The sequence below is a fragment of the Neltuma alba genome, unplaced genomic scaffold (assembly GCF_004799145.2).
Source record: "Neltuma alba isolate B1F8T4 unplaced genomic scaffold, ASM479914v2 tig00003024_pilon, whole genome shotgun sequence".
In the NCBI taxonomy this organism is placed as follows: domain Eukaryota; kingdom Viridiplantae; phylum Streptophyta; class Magnoliopsida; order Fabales; family Fabaceae; genus Neltuma; species Neltuma alba.
In genome coordinates this window covers 26,782-48,445 of record NW_021633111.1, presented here as the reverse complement: position 1 = coordinate 48,445, position 21,664 = coordinate 26,782, and the positions used below count along the sequence as shown (strand labels likewise).

The window sequence follows — 21,664 nt, the reverse complement described above, 5'->3', positions numbered from 1 at the left end:
AATTTACTTTCTCCGATACAATTAATCTAAACTAGAACGTGAACTCATATTTTTTTACGAAGTTTAATTAGAGCGATCCGAGTCATAATATTTACAATCTATTATAACTTAGTGGGGGCGATGCACCTTTTATAGTGAGCTCACATTCTTACTATCCAAATTAGTCGATTGCCAAAGATGTTGGATATCAGAAATTACCCCTAAAAAAAAAAAGTTAAACGTAAAGAAAGCTAGTCTAGACATTTAGCTTGTGACGTGGGAAAAATTGACAATTACTCCTCTTCAGTTCTTAACATATAACTTAATTAAGGAGCTAATATTGATTTTATGTGTAAGACCTATTTCACATATTTATTAATTTTTTTCTGAAATAAACTTATTAATATTTCTCCAATAATAATCAAGCAGGAGAGAGACAAAATGAATTAAGAAAGATGGTTAGGATATTTTAAAAATAACGTATTATATTAACTAATTTAATTAATATTTTTAATCTATTCAAATTAGTTAATTATGTCCTTGAAGACTAGAGGAGTACTATTTTCAGTCTTTTTTATAAGATTTTACTAATTATTTTTTAAAATTAAAAAAATAGTTAAGGCTAGTTGTTTATTAAAAATTTTAGAGTAAAATACTTTAAGTCCAAATTGTTTGAAACATACACTTAGATCCAAATCATTAACTCCGTTAAGAATATTATAAAAAGATATTTTTTAATTAAAATACTTTCTATATACTAATTTACTCTTCATGATACTAAATTCTTAAATTTTGGCTAAAAGTTTTGAAAAATTAAAAGATTTTTTTCTTTTCCTTAATTTTATTTTTTTATTTTATTAAAAATATTTATTTGTTTAATGTTTTTATCATACTGGGATAGAAAATTAAGTAATTTAGTTAATGTAGACATAAAAACTTTGAATGGAAATTTAATTAATTCTTTGAGTAAATATATAATTGAATAAATAAGTTATACATGTTTCTAACAAAATTTTTGTTTTAAAAAATTAAATTATAAATTTAAATTATTTTTATAATATCTCAAACTTAGATAACTTATATTATATGGTAAAAATATGTATTCATTTTATTTTTTAGCTATTTAAAGAGACCTAAATAAATAAGTTTCATTATATGTGACGAAGAATTAAAATTATAAGATTTTATAATATAATCAAAATTAACAAATTTTATTACATTTCAAAAATTTTGAAAATACATGTATTAAAAATATTTTTTTTAGCATCAAAAATTTTTTTTGCATATACAAATATTTAAATAACTTTTATATTAAGGAGGAGTATTTTGGTTACAACAAAATTTTAAAAGTCAAACTTAATATTCAATTAACGATTAGATAGATGAAAATAAAACCTTAAATATATAAAGAAATTTTGTGTAACATATGTTTTAATTTTAAAAAGGATTTGTATATATTTAAAATAGATGAGAGGTTTTTATAATTTAAATAAAATAAAAAGGTATTTGGTATATTTCACTCAAAATTATAAAAAAACATTATTATAGAGAGATGAGAATATCTTAAATTTTATAAAAAGAATTTATATTAAAAAAACAAATATAAATTGTATGATGTTACTATTATAAACCGGAGTGGAGGAATATTTTTTAACACTTATTCGCAAAGTTTATGTCATTGCCTCTTGAATGATTTGCACAGCACTTAGCGAAGTCGTCTTTTGCGCGGAAAAGCGTGAGACTGGTAGCATTACTGTCTTCTCTTTCCACCGCTTTGCTCTTTGGCTTATCGCACAATTCTCCATGAACTTGAATTTCTTGTCTCGGACATAGAAAATGGAGAATCCGTTTGACTTCGACTTTACCACCGGTTATCCTGAGCAGTCACCAATGGTTCCATCATGGCAACCGACCGGTTTCCAAGAGGAATTCACGTCACAGTCTCACTACGTGGCTCCTGTAAGCTGGGCATCCTCAATTGGACCGGAGCAATTAGCACAGTCCATTTCTTCTTCATCGGCGGTAGATGCTCCGTCGTCACTGATGGTGAAGGTTCAGAGAGTGGAAGCCCGATTGGACGAGGACGAGCAGGATTCTAAAAAACTTCGCGCTAAAATCTTTTGCCATCCTTTGTATCCTAAACTTCTGGATGCTTACATCGATTGCCAAAAGGTACAAGTCACGTGAATAAGAACAGTTTTCTTTTTTCCAGCCGATTTTCGCTCTTTTTCCCGCTCTTTTCAAACCTTGCCCGTTTCCCTTGAAAACGCGAAATATGTCGAAGTTAAGAAGTGTTTGTGATGTTTCTGGTTTGAAAAGCAAAGAGAAGAATGTCATTTGTATCCTGTTGTTTTCCCGTTTGTCATTGTAAGTTTGTAACCGAAGCACATTTTGTGAAGCTGAAGCGTTGTTTCCGGAATCGGTTGCTTCATTCCGTTTTGTTGTGGTTTTCGGCTATGAGTTTTATTTTGTTTTACGCTGAAACTCCTTAATTCTTGCATTTTTAAAATTTCCACACCTAATTTTCCCGCGCCTTCTGGTATTGTCATCTGCGCGTAATCTGAAAGCTGTGTTTTGATAAGGTCATCGCGTTGTTTGTTTGGGTTGACAGAGCTGAGATGAAAAGTTCTTTTCGTATTTAGTTTTGTTTTGATTGATTTCAGGTCCATTTCAAGTTAATTTTTCTTTCTACGTTTGCTCTCTTAAATCTTAATTCCAGGTTGGAGCACCGCCGGAGATGGCAAAACTGTTCGACGAAATCGGACTAGAGAATGGCGATCTATGTCAGAGATCTACTTACTTGGGTGCCGACCCCGAGCTGGATGAATTCATGGTCTCTTTCTCGGAATACTCACGCTTATTTAGAATTCAAGAGTTTCAAACCCTAATAGTAGTCTTTCAGTTTTTATTTTTTTTTCTTTCACTCGTCTTTCTTTCAAATGGTGATTTTCTTTGGTTAATTTGAAGGAAACGTATTGCGATTTATTGGTGAAGCACAAATCGGATCTCTCGAAGCCTTTTGATGAAGCAACCGCGTTTCTTAACGACATGGAAATGCAGCTTAACTCTCTCTGCAACGGCCCTCCCCGGAACTGCAATTCTGGTTTTTCTCTCTGCTCCATAGCCTCTTCTCTTGCTTGCTAGTTAGTGTTTGGTGATTTTCATTTATACATCCGATGCCCCTGGAAAACTACTCCTGTTTTATCTGATTTCTGAGATCGAAATGATAGCTTAATTAGAAATTGTTAGTTTAGGTTTAGATTTCAGAGTTCTCGGTTCAGAAGCATTCATAAAGTTATGCGGAAAGCTTTCATAAAATAATAAAATAATGCGAAATTAAAGTCCGCATGTTTGCTGGTCTTACTTCCTTGACGTTTTGATCAGTCTTTCTGCACTATCTTGAGGACAGTGGATTCTGTACTTTGCTGAGCGAGGAGTAGTCTTCATCAGATGTGTGCATGGCATACATACATTTGTTATGTGTGCATGTATGTATATAGACGGTCCATGAAATCTCCGGAAAGGCTACAAATTTCTGAATACGGCAGAAACCATATAGAAGCTCTAGTCCAATGAGAAGAAACCTGTACTGTGTCATATTTTTTTGCCTCACAATCTGTGCGTCATTTTGTAAGTCGTAGCTTTATTCATTGTTCAGTGATTCTTCTTTTGACGCTATGGTTACCACAGATGGTGAATGATGCACTATAAATAGCAGCCATCACATGAAAAACTAGGCATTCATCAACTTTTTTTTTAAAAAAAATTTTTAAAATATCCTTTGACTAATTAAATCTGAATTACTATTATATTGAAAGTATATTGACCTTTGAGTTCGGTAGGGGTATTGTTTTAGGGAACTGACATCATGTGAGAGAAGACATTAATTCCAGGTGGTAGAAGACATTTTACATATATAGAGTCATTTTTAATTCTATTGATCGATCCACTCCCAACGAAGGTCAATAATTTTCATATATTTAGTTATGGATTATTGATTATTACTGTCGTTTATCAGACTTGGTAACGAAGCCTTCTAGACATAATAATATGAATGTGGATTTTATAAAGTGGATGAGGGGGGTCGTTTAGATTAGTTTTTTAACCTTTACATGTCTGGAATAAAGTCATTGACGTGGAGAGTTGTTCACTTTTATTTTAAAAACATTCAGATGCAGATAACAGTTAGCCTTCAACGTTTTTTAAAAAATAAAAATAAAAATAAACGTTGAATTGATGAGGCCAGAAGCTCGATCTTTGATCTTGTTTGTCAACATATACTTCCTCCGGTCCTAATATAAGACTCTATTTGATTTTTATTTTGGTCCTAAATATAAGACTCCAATCTATTTTGTCTCTCATATTTATATATATTTTTTCAAAATAGTCCTTCTAATAATGATAGTTCTAGTCAATACATTTGAGTAGCAATGATATTTTAGGAAAGATAACATCTATTTATGACAAATAACTAATTCAATTTACTTCTTTAATCTCCTCAAATTAATTAACTAACTCTTATAATTAGGACAGAAGGTAGTAGTAAGATTATGGATAAGTACTAATCCTTTGATGTCAATAAAATATACATCTGTGACAGAGTGAAGTACACTGACTGCTGTTCCAAGTAGTGTGGCTGCACGTGTTGGGTGTACTGATCTCACATCTTCCATTGAAATCTAGTTTATAGTTGTTTAATCAAACTACTTCGACTTTTGAGGCTATCTGCTATCCAGATAATTCATAAATAACCGATGTGTAATGCTCATGCTTTTGTTTCTGTCGGGTTTTGCAGCATAATTTAAGCAATACCTTATTACCTTTACTTGATCAAAGGAACAAGTACAAGGCTGCATTTATAATATAATTGTTCATAGACTATTTTGGCTTTCGGTTCCAGATAAGGCTGCTTCATTGAGGGAATTTTGGTTATGTATTTGATGGAAAATAGCATATTTGAACGTGGAAAAGAGAGTTCTTTCAGGATTGTCCATTTCGGAGATGCACTTAAACCGGACCTTGTAGGCTTTTACAAACGACTTTATGCGCTTTTTCCAGTTGATTGCATGCTTGTGTTTTTTTGGCTTCTGAACAAAGGGGGAAAACTGATATCACAAGTTGGTTACAACTATACTTTAGAATATAAAATTAAAGGTCTGACTATTAGGAAGAAACCTTTTTTTCCCAAGAGCCAGATGCCTCTCTTCAGATTTTCTGTTAAATCATTGCTGTCAGAAATTAATCTTAAATTTTATTGCAATGAATTAGATATTATAATCGATTTAAGAATCATAAGTCTGAAGATAATTATATATTTGAATATACTGAGGGCAAACAATCTCTGGCCTTTTCCTCCTGTGTAATTTTGTTGGTGATTGCTTGATATAGTTAATTCCTGCTTTGAATCTTTGGTGCTGAATTGTTGGATTGTCATGGATAAGGAACTGAGGGAAAACAATGACCCTATATTTATGTCATGGAACAAAAAATCTGAGGCGCAAATATGACTTGTTTGTTATGTCAATTGACAGTTTGGCGAAGGCACGAACATATAGTTAATCTGATGAAGTGATGGTGTTTAAATAGAATTTAATAACAAGCCTGCCTTGTGAAATTGTGATTCCGTGTAGTTGGTCGCGTAACATTCCTTTTGAAGTTGCGATGAGTGATAACATAGTTCTGGATGTGTAATTATACGTCAAGATTCGTGCGGAACAGTTGTACCACTTTCCGTGGTTAGATTTCATGCCATTGCTCGTGCTCTCTAGTTTCGAATAAAAATAGCGGACAATCAGTTCTTTCTGTCTTTTATTGGATTGCAAAGTATTCTCATTTAATTACTATAGGTTGTAATACTGAAGATACATGCACGTGAGAATTATGAGTATGTCTTTATTTTTTTAGGCTAGATTATATTAACTTCCTAAGCTTTATATGTCATGTATGAGTAGCCCTCCTAATATTTAAAACTTTATAATTTTCATTACTTATTCACATACATTTTGAATATGAGGGTCTACATAGAGTTTAAGATGCAGGGTGTTTGGATGGAAACCAAATCATGGTTTCAAAAGTGCTTTTACAGTTTACGAAATAAATATGTGAAAAAGTTTGTCTCGTTTTGCAGAAAAAGTGTTTTTTAAAAGTGATTTTGAGGGTTGCCAAACACCTCGTAAGGGTTTATATGTATATAAAAATGAAGTTTAGGAGAGTATATAATTAATTGTTGGGAGGTTATCTGTGCAGCCTTGAAAACTTAATGATGTTGAGGTTTAAGTTTATTTGGGGTTATTTGTACATGATTTAAAGTTAGTCTTGTGGAATTTAACATCTTTTAATTTTTTTTCCTATCTCCCCGTTTGAGCTGTGGTTTGCCCCGCTTCAACCCTATGAATAGAGATATGTACCTGCGTATTTTATTTCAGTTCCTTCGAAATCTCCATGTGGTTAATAATATAATTGCCAGTTGGGTTGTTCTTCTCATGCAACTATAGTCATTTATGTGCGTTACGATGGACTAGTGATTTTAAAATTTCTTCAGATTGATTTCGTATTTAGCTGTTCCTTTCTTCTTGGCCTGGACATTTTGCTGTTTGAAAGTCAGGCTGATCGTATGAATATGCATCACGAGCTCGTCTGTTTATTTGGCACTGGATATTGGATGTTCTTTCATCTAGGATCATCCCGTATTTTTTGCGCGCATACAATCATATCATCAAAATATCAACAGCTATAAAATATGAAATTTTGAACAATTCCCATAATGAACAATAAATAAAACTTTATCATATAGGACTGACTATGTTAATATATAGGGGTAACATAACACTATATATTAACATATTTAGTAGCTGAGGGGAGGGCATTGCCACATTGTGCAGCGGGCGTGGGTTTCCTATCCCTATTACGTCGAAAAGTGGAGGCCTATTAGATCCATTCTGGGAATCGTCTGACAGAATGGACTCCCGCACTTGACGTTACAATGCAGCTTCTTGTGGAGTTAGGTTTCAGACCGTCAGATCCCTGCTCAACCCTTTTTCTCTGGCATCTGACATCCTGAGCTGTCCATCATATTTTTCCTAGAAAAAGAACGTACCCATGTAGCACATATATTTAAAAGTCGTGGGGTCACCCATAAATTTGGCAAAGCAGTCTGTTTCTGTTTCTTTTTGGATCGATCGATGCAGTTTACTTCTGAAATATAGCTTCTTTTTTTCCTTTTTGACCGGTCCTTTTTTTTAAAAAAAAAAAAGCTTTGAAACATATTTATGTGAAACCAAAAGACAGCCAAGATTTAGGTCTCGTTTAAAATCATCATCATAAACACTTTTTACATAAATTGAGTTTCTTCAATCATTATTAAAAAACTGCTTATACTTTTATTTGTAAATAGGGACCTTTATTCGTAAATAGGAATCCGGTTGGAGTTGTTTTTATCAGCAATAATATTTAATTTTAAGGCGCCACAGAACAGTTTTTCTGTGGCTTATCGAAATCTTGAATATTTGAGTCTGCGATCGAGATGAATATATATATATCTATATTTGTTAGCATGAAACTTCTGTGCACAACAATTATACGAATAACATGCATAAAATGTTTTGTAATTATTACGATATCGGGGCACACGACTCTACGTACACATGATTGAAATTTCTGGGGATGAATTATTCGTCCAAGGTATTGGGCAAAGATACTATTTTGGAGTATGCTTTCATAGGGATAGCCCTAGCAGGCTTACACCCAGGGGGCCCCGTCGAGGGGTCATCTGAATCTGATGCATTTATTTGATATCGTCGGAAATCGGAATGACGAAGCTCTTAGAAATCGTACAGAAACTGATTTGAGTTGACAGGGGCGTGTTGCGGGTTGGAGACTCAACCCGACAAATGACAATACCCAGAAGACGGAACGCTCAATAATGCCGGGTTTTGACCGTCGTGGCCTACCTTCCCGGACAAATCTCCTGAGTCCTGACTGTGATTCGACACGACAGACTTTTGTTCGCTCTTTCTCCGCACTTTCTCCCTCCTCCTCCTCCTCGCTCATTATATCTGATCACGTCGTCCTGTAGTGCAGTGTTCCGTCACATCCTTGTAATTGTGGCCCAAAATATCTGCCCTGCTTGCCCTATGGGGGGTTGCTACTCCTTCCTGGCTCGCATGTGCCTGACTGGTTTTTTACTTTTTACTGTTCTTGCTCCCTTCCGTTCTTCGATCTTTGCTATGTTATATGGTTGCAATGTTGCATGGACCTTGTTATTTTCTTCCCCGTTTCGGCAGTTTTTGCAAGACTTTATGATGACTATTTTAGGGTAAACTAGGTCGACTGTTATATATCCAGATGCGCGCGCGTTTTGCATGAGTAGTTAGGATTAATTTTCATTACAAATAATTCTTTATACATTTTATATGCAATATATTTCACATTTAAAAATATGTGAGTAGATTCATTTGCTAGTGGTTAAATTAGTAGTAAAAATTTGTATCGCATAATTTATTGATTTATTATTCTCTGATTACAATTTGACATGCAATGAGTATATTTTAACCAAACTAGTTTGCCAAGTTTTACAGTTCGTTTTGGTTCAACTTTTCCCCCCTATTGCACAAGAAACTAACACACATACATAATTAATGTTTATTATATCATTATGTAATAGTAGTTACTTTTTAACATTTGTTTATTTTTATAATTTTAGTCGAGGATATTATATTACAGATACTTTTCATCTATGAATTTTAGAGAATAAAAAGTACAGAAGCATAATGAAGCAAGTGCTTGCATTGTACCTTTCATTAACAGATATGTACACACATATATATTAGAAGATAAACTGCCATTTATACATATACGTTTTATGAGTCAAATATATGGTTACGACGCTTCCAGGCCGCTGGCCATGTTACTCTCACTGTTCTGCCCATTCTCTAGGTAAACTCATGACACGTAGAATTTCGTTTGGGAATAGATTCTTTTCAGCGTACTGCAACGTGAATTATCTCAATTCTTTGTGTGTTGTTCTTTGTGCTTCTTTTCTTATCACCGAAATTTCCAAAGTGATTTGTTTAAATTTCATAGGAAACTGAGACCAAAATTATTTGCCGTATGTAAGACGTGGGTGTATCATTTCTTGTCTTATGGTGCTAAATAGTCCATGCATTAGTGGGGACATCTATGCCTCTGAATGCATTAGATATATGGATATATGGACAGGTGACGGAATTTAATGAACTATAACATGAATCGCCTCCTGTGATAATTTTGTTTTTTCGTTTGATAGATGAAGGTACTGGATCATCCGATGATGACACCAGTAGGGAAGAGAAAGAAGAAAACGAGTCTAAGAGGATCATTGAAGATCGAGAGTTGAAGGATAAACTCCTTCGTAGATATAGCGGATATATTATTGGTCTCAAGCATGAATTTTCCAAAAAGAAGAAGAAAGAGAAGCTACCCAAAGAAGCGAGGCAAATATTGCTTGCATGGTGGAATATTCACTTCAAATGGCCATACCCGACGGTAAGCAACTTGCTCCTGCAAGCTTCACGTTAGCTTCTTAAGAATCATAGTTCGGGGGACAAATTCTGTACTTACCCTGCAATCTAACATGGCTCTTGATGGACCAGGAAGCGGATAAGGTTGCATTAGCTGAATGGACGGGTCTGGATCAAAAGCAGATAAACAATTGGTTTATAAACCAGAGGAAGCGCCACTGGAAGCCAGCGGAGGAAATGCAAGCAGCAGTTTTGGATGGCCTATATGGACCTTTTTCCACGAGTGATTGAGGTCGTATCTTGTATATATGGTCTGTGTTGTAACTGATCGACCTGATGAATTTCCTGTCCATTACTTCTCTTGTAGCTGTGCGTATATTATAGCTCCCGCTGCTAGCTTGCATGGTAATAATTGCTATTGACGTTAGATTGACTTTGAATGGCTTGTATGATTATATTCCTGCATCAGGCACTGCAAATAGCAATTGCTGCTATTAATCAGAATGGATTTCAACCTTCGTATATGCTTCTATTTTGAGTTGGTCATATCTTTTCAGATTCTCTAGATTTCTAGGTTTGAAATTATGATGAAGCCACACGCACCGTGTCGTCACAAGAATTATGTACGCTTAAATATATAGGATTGCAGGGGGCTGCACCGGCACCAGTTGTGGCCTTGTGTGTTAGCAATTGCTGCTATTAATCAGAATGGATTTCAACCTTCGTATATGCTTCTATTTTGAGTTGGTCATATCTTTTCAGATTCTCTAGATTTCTAGGTTTGAAATTATGAAGCCACACGCACCGTGTCGTCACAAGAATTATGTACGCTTAAATATATAGGATTGCAGGGGGCTGCACCGGCACCAGTTGTGGACTTGTGTGTTGGGCCTGATTAGGGTTTGGGATGTCAGCTGCCCCTCTTTTTTTTTTTTGGGTTAAGGTGTGTTCAGCACCCTAAACTATTTTTCTAAGTGTATCCAGTGTTTTAAAATAATTTTCAGTGCATCTGATGTCCCAAACTAATTAAAACGGTGCATCCATATTCCGAGTTAACAGAAAAGTTAAGTTTGACCGTTAGTTGACCGAAAAATCTGACGTGCCGGACACGCATGCGTCTAATGTGTATTATTTTGACGAGTTAAGGTGCGCCTAGCACCCTGAACTATTTTTTCAGATGTGCCCGGTGTCATAAAGTAATTTTTGGTACATCCAATGTCCCAAACTAATTAAAATGGTGCGTCCACATCCCAGGCTAACAAAAAAGTTTCGTTTGACCGTTACCTTGTTGATTCAGCTGAAGTTTGACCGAAAAATCCTACATGGCGAACACGCAGGCGTCTCATGTGTATTATTTTGACTAAAAATTCAATTTATTTCCTCCTCTTCTAACATTTATCTTCTGTCAGTTTTTAAACTTAAAAAAAAGAAAGACCACCGATCCATCCTCTTAAATCCTGGTACATGTACCACTCATTCAATCATATCCTCGTCTTTAACATTTTATCCCATTTCTTCTACCACAACCGCTGTCACAGCACACTTCCATCTTCATCTCTGTTGACTCCTCATTCGACTCGTATTTGCTTTCCTCCTTGTAGAACACAGTAAACTTTTCCTTAGTCACTCCATCGACATCGTCGTCGCCTTCCGAGAAAACACCCGCCTCCACCGGCCTCGTCTCGGGAGCTTTAGTCAAAATAATACACATCAGACCGCTTGCGCTGAATCAGCAAGGTAACGATGAAACGAGACTTTTCTGTTAGCCTAGGATGTGGACGCACCGTTTTAATTAGTTTGGGACACTGGGTGCACCTGGGAAAATAGTTCGGAGTGCTGTGTGCACTTTAATCCTTTTTTTTTTTTAATATTCAAATGTTTCTCTCTGTTTTTTTTTTCAATTACATTCTATGTAAAATGATAAAATTTTGATATTTTATGAACGAAAAATATTTCAATTTTCAATTTTTTATTTTTTTTTAAAATTGTATCTAAATGAGAAAGAAACTGCGTCAATTTTGAATTATTTTTCTTTGAAAAATTATAAAAAGATAAAAAAACTAAATCATATTTTATCTTTAAGATGTCACAATTTCACTTATTTTATATAGGATCTAATAATAAAAAGAAATAAAAAATTATTTAGGAAGTAGGAAAAAAAATTGAGGAGCAGGCCGTTAATGCCCCAAATCTATTTTAACAGGATGACAATTGCAAAACACAGTGCTTCTGACAAAAAGGATGACGACACGGTTAGCAATTTAGGGGTGCTAATAAAGGGCAGGCTTTTAACTTCTAGGAATGAAACCTATAACCCAAATCTAGCAAGCGTTGGTTTGCTATGAGGGAAATGGAAAAGAGGCAAGAAAAAAAAAAATTTAATATGCCCGAATTATAAAATTGAAAAAATAGGATTAAAAGTTTTTAATTGATTTTTGTTACTCTTTTATCTTGCATCTTTTTTTAATTAAAATTTTAAAACTACTCTTCTCCAGTTTTTTGCATTAAGCTAGTTAAAATTTCCTTCTCTTCTCTTTTCCTTCATTTGGCTCATACCAAACATAGGATAAAGACTTCCATTTTTAATGTACCTACTCTTGAAGTTACTCTAGATCTATATATTGAATGACTTGTTTGGAATGGCTTGTAAATAGTTTTTCAATTATAATTTAGGGAATATAAAATAACTATGTGAAATAAATTTTGTCATGACTTACATGAAACATACTTATAAGTAATTTCAAATGCTAATCCAAAAAGGACCAAAAGCAAAAAGTTTGACTATTATGATCGAAACTAAACTAATATTGCCCCCCGTCAGATATCATATTGATTCAACTATAATTATCTAAAAGATACCTTATATATGTTCCATCAAAAATATTTAGTTCAAATCTTTATATCTATTATGTCAAATTCTTCAATTATACATAGTCTTGTGTCTTGACTTTTTTTCATATGGGTTTATAACTAAATGATATTAAATGTTGATATTTTAAAAATAGTACATATGCATGGTCATGTATGATTAGAGAACTTAACATAATGAATACAAAAAAAATTGATATAAGCATTTTTGATATTCTATCAAAATGATCGACAATCATATATACAAATGCCTTTTCTTACACCAAGAAGCTTATCATTTTCAAGAGTAATTGGAGTTACATTTATTATAATGATCGAGTGGTGCCAAGAGATAGAGAACCTGAAAATAATCGTAAATATTCATTGTGATAATTCACTCATTTTGATTCAAGAACTGTGAAATATATACAGTATATTATAAGCAGAAAGTTGCAACAAAGAGAGACTGTACATAGAAGCAGAAGGTTGCGACAAAGAGAGAATACAGTAAGAGGACACGGAGTCAGAGGTATCCACAATTCTAGAAGCAAAAAATGACAAGAGAGGAGCCATAAGAATGAGCAAGTGTTTGGATTAGTAAGCGCAAATTGACTTTTACGACTTTTACAAATATGAGTTGGAATAAAAGTCAACTAGTGCAATGTGCTTTATATTTAGATTGATATTTATAAAAAGTCAATTTAAAAAATTAAAACTTGTTTGAATAGATAACAAAAAATTAAGTTTAGATGTAAATTGACTGAAAATGATGAGTTTTTATATAAGACTCAGTTAACTAATTTTAAAAAGATTAAGTATATACATAAGTATTTTTAAAAGATCATGTAACATATAATATAATTAAGTAATTTATTTAGGTTTTTTAAAATGTTCAAATAATATCATTAAAATATTTATCATTAAATTTTATAATTTTATTTTTTAAAAACTAAATTTAATTAGATAATATTATTATATTTATTAAAATATAAATAATAAATAATATAAGTTAAAAGAATAATCTGTTTGACCTGGTAAGTTAAAAGAATAATAAATAATATAACTATGCTGGTAAATGTCGGCGTAACAAAAATAAATGTGTTGGTCCCTTCTTTCCCACCTACACAGGGACGCGCGGTTAAAAAGCACAAATGCTACTAAAACATTACGGGGTCCCACTCACCACAAATGCTACTAAAACATTACCGGGCTTTTAACTTATGAAGATACTATATCTAAAATCGTTAAGACCATGAATGACTTTAAATTTGTATAGAATTCATTCTTAGCCTGAACAATTTCAGTGGAGCCCACATCACAAAATGAAAGTTGTTTTTTGTCTAAACAACTTCAATGAAGCCCACATCACGAAATAAAAATTGTTCTGGGTCTGAACAACTTCAGTGGGGCCCACAATTCATATTTGTCTTATGCTCCATGTAAAATTGCTTCCTTCCATGCCTTTTCAATTTTTATTTGACTAGACAATACTTTTGTTTTTTCCTGCCACACGCAAAGTTACTGAGGGAGTAGTCTTTCATTGTTTGAAACTCAACTCATGCGTAAGAATTCCTTCCCTACATATTCCCATCAGTATAGGACTTAGAAAGTGGTCATTCATTGTCTTCAGCTTTGTTTTGGTATGTGAGTGCATAGTGTAATTTTGGTCTATATAATGGCATTCGACATTCCCACTCCATTTGCTTCTCATCGCTTCTCAAATTGTTCTTAAACTTGACCGATTCCTTCCATTCTTCTTTCTCCTTCCATACTTTCGTGTAAAGTATGTGGTGTGTGTGGTCTTGCAATCATATATATTTTATCTCAACTTGAAACTTGATTTTTCTTTTGAATAAGGTACATTCTCTTGATTAGTTTTTTTAAAAAAATCTTGGTATGTATTTTGCTAAATAATGGATAACAATTTTATATTTAGTCATTTTTACATGTTGAGTTTGTTTTAATTAAAAAATATAGACATAATTAATTGTCATATAAAATAAATTATAGTTTACTTTTTTATAATCTGATTAAATATATAACTTTTTTTTAGTAGATAATGTTTGAGTAAATATATAGTTAGATTAAATATGTATCTGGTCAAATGGATCGAAAAGGCATGGAAGAAAGCAATTTCACGTGGAGCATAAGACAAATATGGATTGTGGGTCCCACTGAAGTTGTTTATTTTGTGATGTCAGTCCCACTAAAATTATTCAGACCAAGAACAATTTTTATTTCGTGATATAAGTCCCACTAAAGGTATTCAGACCAAGAACAACTTTCATTTTTTGATGTAAGCTTCACTAAAGTTGTTTAGACCAAGAATGAGTTTTGTACAAATTTAAAGTCGTTCACGGTCTGAACAATTTCAGATGTAGTATCTTTGTAAATAGTTTTGATTTTATCGTATCTAAGTAAATTTTTTTACTGTTCATCGTATTTGAATAAAAAAGCCGAAAAAGATGCATTAAAATAAAAGTTCCTTTGAGGCCTACCGTACAATAGGGAAGAGGCAGTCCGAAACAATCTCTTCTCTTCAAATAGTTTCCTAACCCGTGTTTCACGCTTTCCGGAGCACATTTTACAGCCTAAATAGTAATCCAAACATAGCCTAAAAATGCACAAGAGACGCCACCAAAAAAGAATTACAGAATACGGCCAAGTATGAGACTTGCGATTTGCTTAGCGACAGGGTAGCAATATGGTTTAGGCTTTTTCCTTCAACACCAGCCAAGAAGCACTTATAATCACGGTTTTCTATAGGAAATTCAATAAACTAGAAGAGCATGTGAGGGTATCTGGGGGTTTACAGAGTTTGAGATTTTTGATTTGCCCAACAAAGTACTTTTCCATTCATTTTATTAATTGGGAAAATTGGTCTGTCCATATATATTAAAAATAATATTTGGAGGTCGTTCGATGATTTTGCAACATACTGAGTTTTAGGACAAAGATGGAGTCCAAATTTTGACTCCAATGATAACCCGCTTCTCCACGTTGTAGCTTGGACAAGGGTTTTTCATATTTGCCCACGGTTATGATGAGCATTTTATCTCTAGATTGGAGGATTGCATTGGCAGGATATTGAAAGTAGATAAAGATGAATACACTTACAAACTGCACAACAAAAAAACAAAACTTGAAAAGGGACATTATTAATTTTAGGACGTGTAGAAATTGATCTAAAGAAACTTGTGCTAATAGTTATAAGAACAAATTAGGAATGTTCATAGAATAAGATAGGACAAGAATAATCACAAAATAGTCTTTCTATCTTGTATCTCATCTCATCGAATTCCGTTCAAGATGGGACATAGCTGAGATGGGATAGTGTCATAGTGATATCATATATAAGTTTTTTCTTTTAATTTCTAAAAAAAATTTTATCTCAAAACCAAATATACAGAGTATAAAAATTCATGATAAAAGTTATGTAACGAAAATAGATAAAAATTGATTAAAAAAATCAGCAATATAGAAAAGTAGTAGCGAAAAATGTTCCATTTTAAAAGACAAAAAGCATATAAATTTAAAATATCCACTAAAAAAAAGGTTACGAGAAAAACTTGTAAACAACATAACCATAAAAAATATAATATTATGATAATGATAAATATAATAAATTTATAAAATTTTAAGAAAAGAGAGAGATAATATATTAGGATGGAACACCCTTATTCCATGATTCATTTCATCTAAAAAAAATCTCAAAATGAATAGAACTAGGATGAGACGCCTGGATAGGACATAATTGAATATCCCCACGACAAATGATATGTATCATGTAGAATACAATGAATTAGGCCTAATTGGCTTCTAATTGCTATTGATATGTACGTCGTAGTAAAATTTTCCCATTAAGTTCCAATATAAAAGAATATATGAAGAAGAAAAAATTTTATTTAAGGACCACAATACAGAATTAATTTTAAAGAGGCTCTAAAACTTTTTGAAACTTTACTGTAAGACCAAGGGGGCAAACTGTTATTAATTCCACAAAAAAATGATGCTATTGCCCCTCATAATACTTATCGCAGGGTAACATGTAAATGAACTAATTACAGTTGTAAATAAAAGTATGTATGTTGCAAATTATTTAGTCTCACTTGTAAATTGACTCTCCTACATTTGTTTACTCATAGACACCTTCTTCAGGTAAAAGAGGTGACATGTAAATGAACTAATTCCAGTTATAAATAAATGCATGCATGTTGCAAATTGTCTAGTCTCACTTACAAATAGGCTCTCTTATACTTGTTCACTCACGGATACCTTCTTTAGGTGGTAAAGTGACTAATTTCAGTTGTAAATATACGTATATATGTTGCAAATTGTCTAGTTCTACTTGCAAATGAGTTCTCCCACTTTTATTATGAGGGGAAATAGTGTCATTTTTTTTGTGGAATTAATATTAATTTGGCCTCTTGGTCTCACAATGAAGTTTCAAAAAGTTTTGAGGGCTCTTTGAAATTAATTTTGTACTGTGGTCCTTAAACGAAATTTTTTAGGGATGTTTGTATTAATTTTTTTAAAATGGTTTTATGGTATACAAAAAAAAAACATGTGTGAGAAATTTTACCTCAACTTGCGTGAAAACACTTTTTTTAAATGATTGTATGGGATTGACAAGCTATCATGAGCACAGTATGGACCAAAACAAACAACATCAAACACATTGTAAGAAAAAAATTATCCCACCTAATGAAGATCAATAGTTTGGCCCATGGATGATCTTCTTTAAAATGGAGAAAGCTTAGCCATTAAGAAGAGAGCAAGGGGAGGAAAAGAAAAGAAGATAAACATAATATTTTAAAATTTTCTCCTTATTTTTATATTTTGGTGTAATTATACAATTACATTAATCTTAAAACTTGCAAATATAAACTATAATCCAATTTTAATAGTTATTTTATTAATATAAAAATAATAAAACAATAAAAAAAATAAGATATTAAATTTAGAATAATGTTTCCACCTAAATACAAAGATATATTTAAATTGAGATTAATATAATTTTTTGTCTCTCGAGTTTATTCTCATTTTGATTTTTGGTTCATGTTTTTATTGAATTTTAAAGACCAATGTTTTATATTAAAAGAAATTTTAGTGATCAAAACCCATGATTTAAATCTTCAAGGACTGGACTAAAATGAGAACAAACTTAAAAGAGTAAAAATTATACCAACCCTTTAAGTTAAGCAAAAATGATAATTTTTTCTTCTTAAACTAAAAATAAAAACTGTAATTTTTTTAAAAATTGGGCTAGCCTGCTAGTGAGTTGCAGGTTGAAATGATTTGCATTAAAATGGGTTTACATTTTGCCAATCCAACCTGTTACTTTTGATGAGTTGAGCTTGACCACTTCCAATGCTAATTGTAACTTAACATTTAATTCAAAAATCAAATTTGAGTTTTGTATTAAAATGAAAAAAATGTGATAAAAAATTTGAAAAGTATGATATTAATGTAAATATTGACTTGATAATACAAATATATATATATTAATAGTAATATAATATTATAATTAAATGGTTTAATTCTAAACTTAATTAGATAAATTTGTTATTATTTAATAAACACAAAAAAATGTGGTTAGACCAAATGTAAAAATTTAGTTGGAAGCACTTTAATATAATTTGCAAGTCAAATAAATATCATTATGTGTTTGGACACGTATATTAGATTTTTTTTTCCTTTTTCTTTAGATGATGTAAACAACTATACAATTCACTGCAAAAAAAAGAAGAAGATCTTTTCTTATTATATAAAATATAAACAAATTTAAAGAAGTTAACTAGGGTAGAAAAAATTTGGACTAGAGTGTTTAAAACCGAACCATGGTTATAAAGAATTTATCTTATAATAAAGGTTAATCATGATAGAAAAGATTCAATCACAACACAAATGTTATCATAGTTAAAAGAAGCTATTTCTTAAATAGTATATTTTTTAGAAAACCACGCTTTCTCAAACCTATGAACATCACAAAAGACTTGAGGCTCTCAAAAACACCTACAAGCCCAAAACAAAAACAATAACACACGAGGCACATTAATTGGCCACAACCTATTAGAAACATCAGTCATTAGACTTAGGGCATAGGACACAAAAAGACTAAGCGTAGCCCATAAGTCATACACCTACTCAATCCACATAATCACAAACATAGTAACAAATATCAACACATAGAAGTCTTCCAAAATAAGTTGATTGTGGATCCACAAGAGAGAGTCACATGCAACAATATCCTATGGCCTTTGGTTAGTCTAACAAGTATATGCTAGATATAGTTATCTAACAATCAAACAAAAAGTACATGTAGGTTACAAAGCATGGGCCCTCTGATAGCAATATACCTATCAATACAATCTCAAGCCATAAAGGCCTACTAGGCTATGCATACATATGCCTCTTGCTACTTTCTTTCATGCCAAGTTGTATTAGATGGCCCTCCTGAAAACAATGAAGAACAAGAAGTGAGACACTAAGTCCCAGTAATAGATAATCAATTCACAAAATATACATATAGGATAGTAAGCCCGTGAAGCAGTGCCATACATAAAATATATCAAGTTATAAATGTGCAAACACATATGCAATATTTACACAGTAGTTATACCTCCCATCCATCGTCCTCCTTCTTATATCTTCTTAACATGGACCCAAACCATTTGTGCTGAGTAATCCGGCCAACGATCACCTCACTGACATCGGTTCAACAGGTCCCTCCTCACTCTTTGGTTTGACCAGGGCTAAATAGGCGTCTATCTAAAAGCTTAACTCAAATTCGAGCCAAGGAAAAAAAGAGAACTAATAAACTTGTCTTTGACAAATCTTAACTAACTGGTTTAAAAATAAAAAATAAGTTACAATTCAGTTAAAATATTTTTTTAGCCGAGTCAAATAATTATTTTGAAAATGATCCAAATCTAACATGTATCTCACTAGGCCAAATTTCTTAATACTGATCAAAAGCCAATTCCCATCTTCTTCAATTAATCTATTATATTTTTTAAGCCTACCCCCACACCCTGAATTGACTCTAGGAACGTCATTTGAAGAGAAACTCAACAACAGGAGCAAACTCCTCTTCCTCCACTTAATTCACAAGATCCTAATGAACAAATGAACTTTCAGTACTCACAGTCAAATCCATACTCACAATTCTTAAATCCTTATTCACAGCTACTTGACTTTGCAAAGACGTATCCTATTGAATTTGAAAGTTATCTTAACAAGAACACAAAAATATGAAAATAAATACTGAAGATCCAACAGAAAAAAAGAAAAGTGGTGTTTTAATATATCTCATGAGCAAGAGCCCATTTACAAATCAAACTAATAATGCTCAACTTCCAACAGTTGGCAACACTCGAGAACAATGACAGTTCATACTCTATCTAGATAATTGTGCAAAAAGCAGAGTAATTTGATTTACACAAGTCTTTTATTTTATGTGTGCCTTAAGCTTTTCTAAAAAATCGCATGAGTCATCTTTACTCAAAGTCTTGTCATTTTAACTTTAAGTCATGTCACTTTATTTAGATTTATGTCATGTCTTACTTTAGTTTGTAATTTATGTCAAGTCAGCTTTAACTTTTATAAAAAAAATGTGGATGAGCTTATGTTTTGTTTCTTTCTCAACCTAAAGTCTATAAATTCAAGTGTAGTCATTGTACTCCCTCCGTTCCTTATTATAAGAAACAAATAACTAAATTACGTTGATAAAAAAAATTTAAAATTAGTTGAGAACAATTAATGTGTAAAAAGTATAATATTTTTTCCAGCAATGCCCCTATTAATAATGAGAGAGAGTATGAGAGAGAACAATTAAATTATTAAAAGAAAGAGAAGTGGGAGGGAGAGAGAGTATGAGTTGGAAACAAAATAAATAGGGGTAAAATAGGAAATCAATACAAAAAAATAGAGACAACTTTTAAGTCTCTTATATATAGGAACATGCCATAAGCATCAAATGTCTCTTATAATAAGGAACGGACGGAGGGAGTAACATACAAGTTGAAAGTTTGAGTTGAATGAAATTAGTTGTGTATTACCTATGAATTATCTACAAACCTCCTCTTCTTCTTGAAAGCTTGATCTTATAATATCTTATCTCTACCTCTAAAGATTTAAGTATGCTTGTACTTGCCTCTTATAGACGATCGTGTGCCAAAAACAAAAATCTAACCACAATCCTTAGGGAGCAATCTTCTTATTCGCATGATTTGAGTGTAATTCTAATACTATGATATTGATGTCTTAAAGTGGCCTTTGTAGTTGAGAATTCTAATAATGACATTACTTGTTAAGATCTCATAACATCTGGAATTGAATTTCAATGATTTTGGTAGGAGACTCTCCCCCCTGTGGAAATTAAATGGTTTACATGTAATATGCTATAAAATATTATTATTATATTATTAAACATAAATAAATTTAATCTGTTAAAATTTAATTAGGATAGTTCAAACATGTAGTATAAGAAATTAATTTATATATAATAATTTTATAAAATATTACATATGAATCATTCATTTGTAATTTGTAGTTATTTGAATCATTCTTGGCCACAGGGTAGCTGACGTTTTGGCCAAAAACTCATTGAATGTTGCTGAGGGCATTAGCTTCTTATTCTCCCCCTAGTTTTGCTGTCAACTTGGCAATGTCTGATATAGAGTAGTGGTGTTGTTGTTGGTTATCGGAAAAAAAAAGAAAGAGATTTCTTATCTCTCATTTGGATAAAAAGATGAGCGAGCCAAAAAAACTAAACAGGAAAACGTGAAATGAGTGAGTTTTACTTGTTTAGATGGAAGAGAAAAAGAAGGAGGAATAAAAATTTGAAGAGGAAATGAAAAGAAAACTCATTCCTTCCAATACCTTCATATTCTATTTTTATATTATATTTTTATTATTTATCAATAATGTTAAGTAATGTATAATTCATTTATTTTCTTTATTAATCTAATCTTATAAAAAACTTCAATTTTTAATTTTTTCTTAAAAATAATATCTTTTGTAAATTATCTGATTTTCATTTATAATAAAATAAAATTTATCTCTATCAAATAATTTGGTTCTGAAATTTAATTTGATTTTAAATTTAATATATTTTGATATAAAATGATACATTAGTGATTGAAATATTTATTTCTTTTGGTATTTTGTCTCATTGGTTAATATAATTCTTAGTTCATTAAATATATACTTATTAAGTTTTAAATCGTGAATTTTATTTCCTCTAGAAGCAAAATAATTCATTTTTTTAAATGATAGGAATAAGTGTTTTAAATAAAATGAAATTTAAAATTTGAGGAATAAAAACTAAAGTGAATACA

At 31.9% G+C, this 21,664-nt stretch overlaps 1 protein-coding gene across 1 annotated transcript; it reads left to right on the top strand.

Moving 5' to 3' along the window:
* Nucleotides 1–1,815: 1,815 nt before the first annotated feature.
* LOC114740028 (homeobox protein knotted-1-like 6) lies at nt 1,816–9,989 on the top strand. The gene is made up of 5 exons (XM_028928145.1): nt 1,816–2,151; nt 2,699–2,812; nt 2,947–3,082; nt 9,263–9,501; nt 9,609–9,989. The coding sequence occupies exons 1-5, from the start codon at nt 1,816–1,818 to the stop codon at nt 9,765–9,767; spliced, it is 984 nt and encodes a 327-aa protein (XP_028783978.1). The 3' UTR covers nt 9,768–9,989.
* The last annotated feature ends 11,675 nt before the right edge of the window (nt 9,990–21,664 follow it).

What these genes read in the sequence shown, in the direction of transcription:
- LOC114740028 (XM_028928145.1), top strand. Translation starts at nt 1,816, where the DNA reads ATGGAGAATCCGTTTGACTTCGACTTTACCACCGGTTATCCTGAGCAG. An exon ending in CCGAGCTGGATGAATTCATG is followed by an intron (nt 2,813 to 2,946) that starts GTCTCTTTCTCG and finishes GTTAATTTGAAG; the next exon opens with GAAACGTATTGCGATTTATT. An exon ending in TCAAATGGCCATACCCGACG is followed by an intron (nt 9,502 to 9,608) that starts GTAAGCAACTTG and finishes TTGATGGACCAG; the next exon opens with GAAGCGGATAAGGTTGCATT.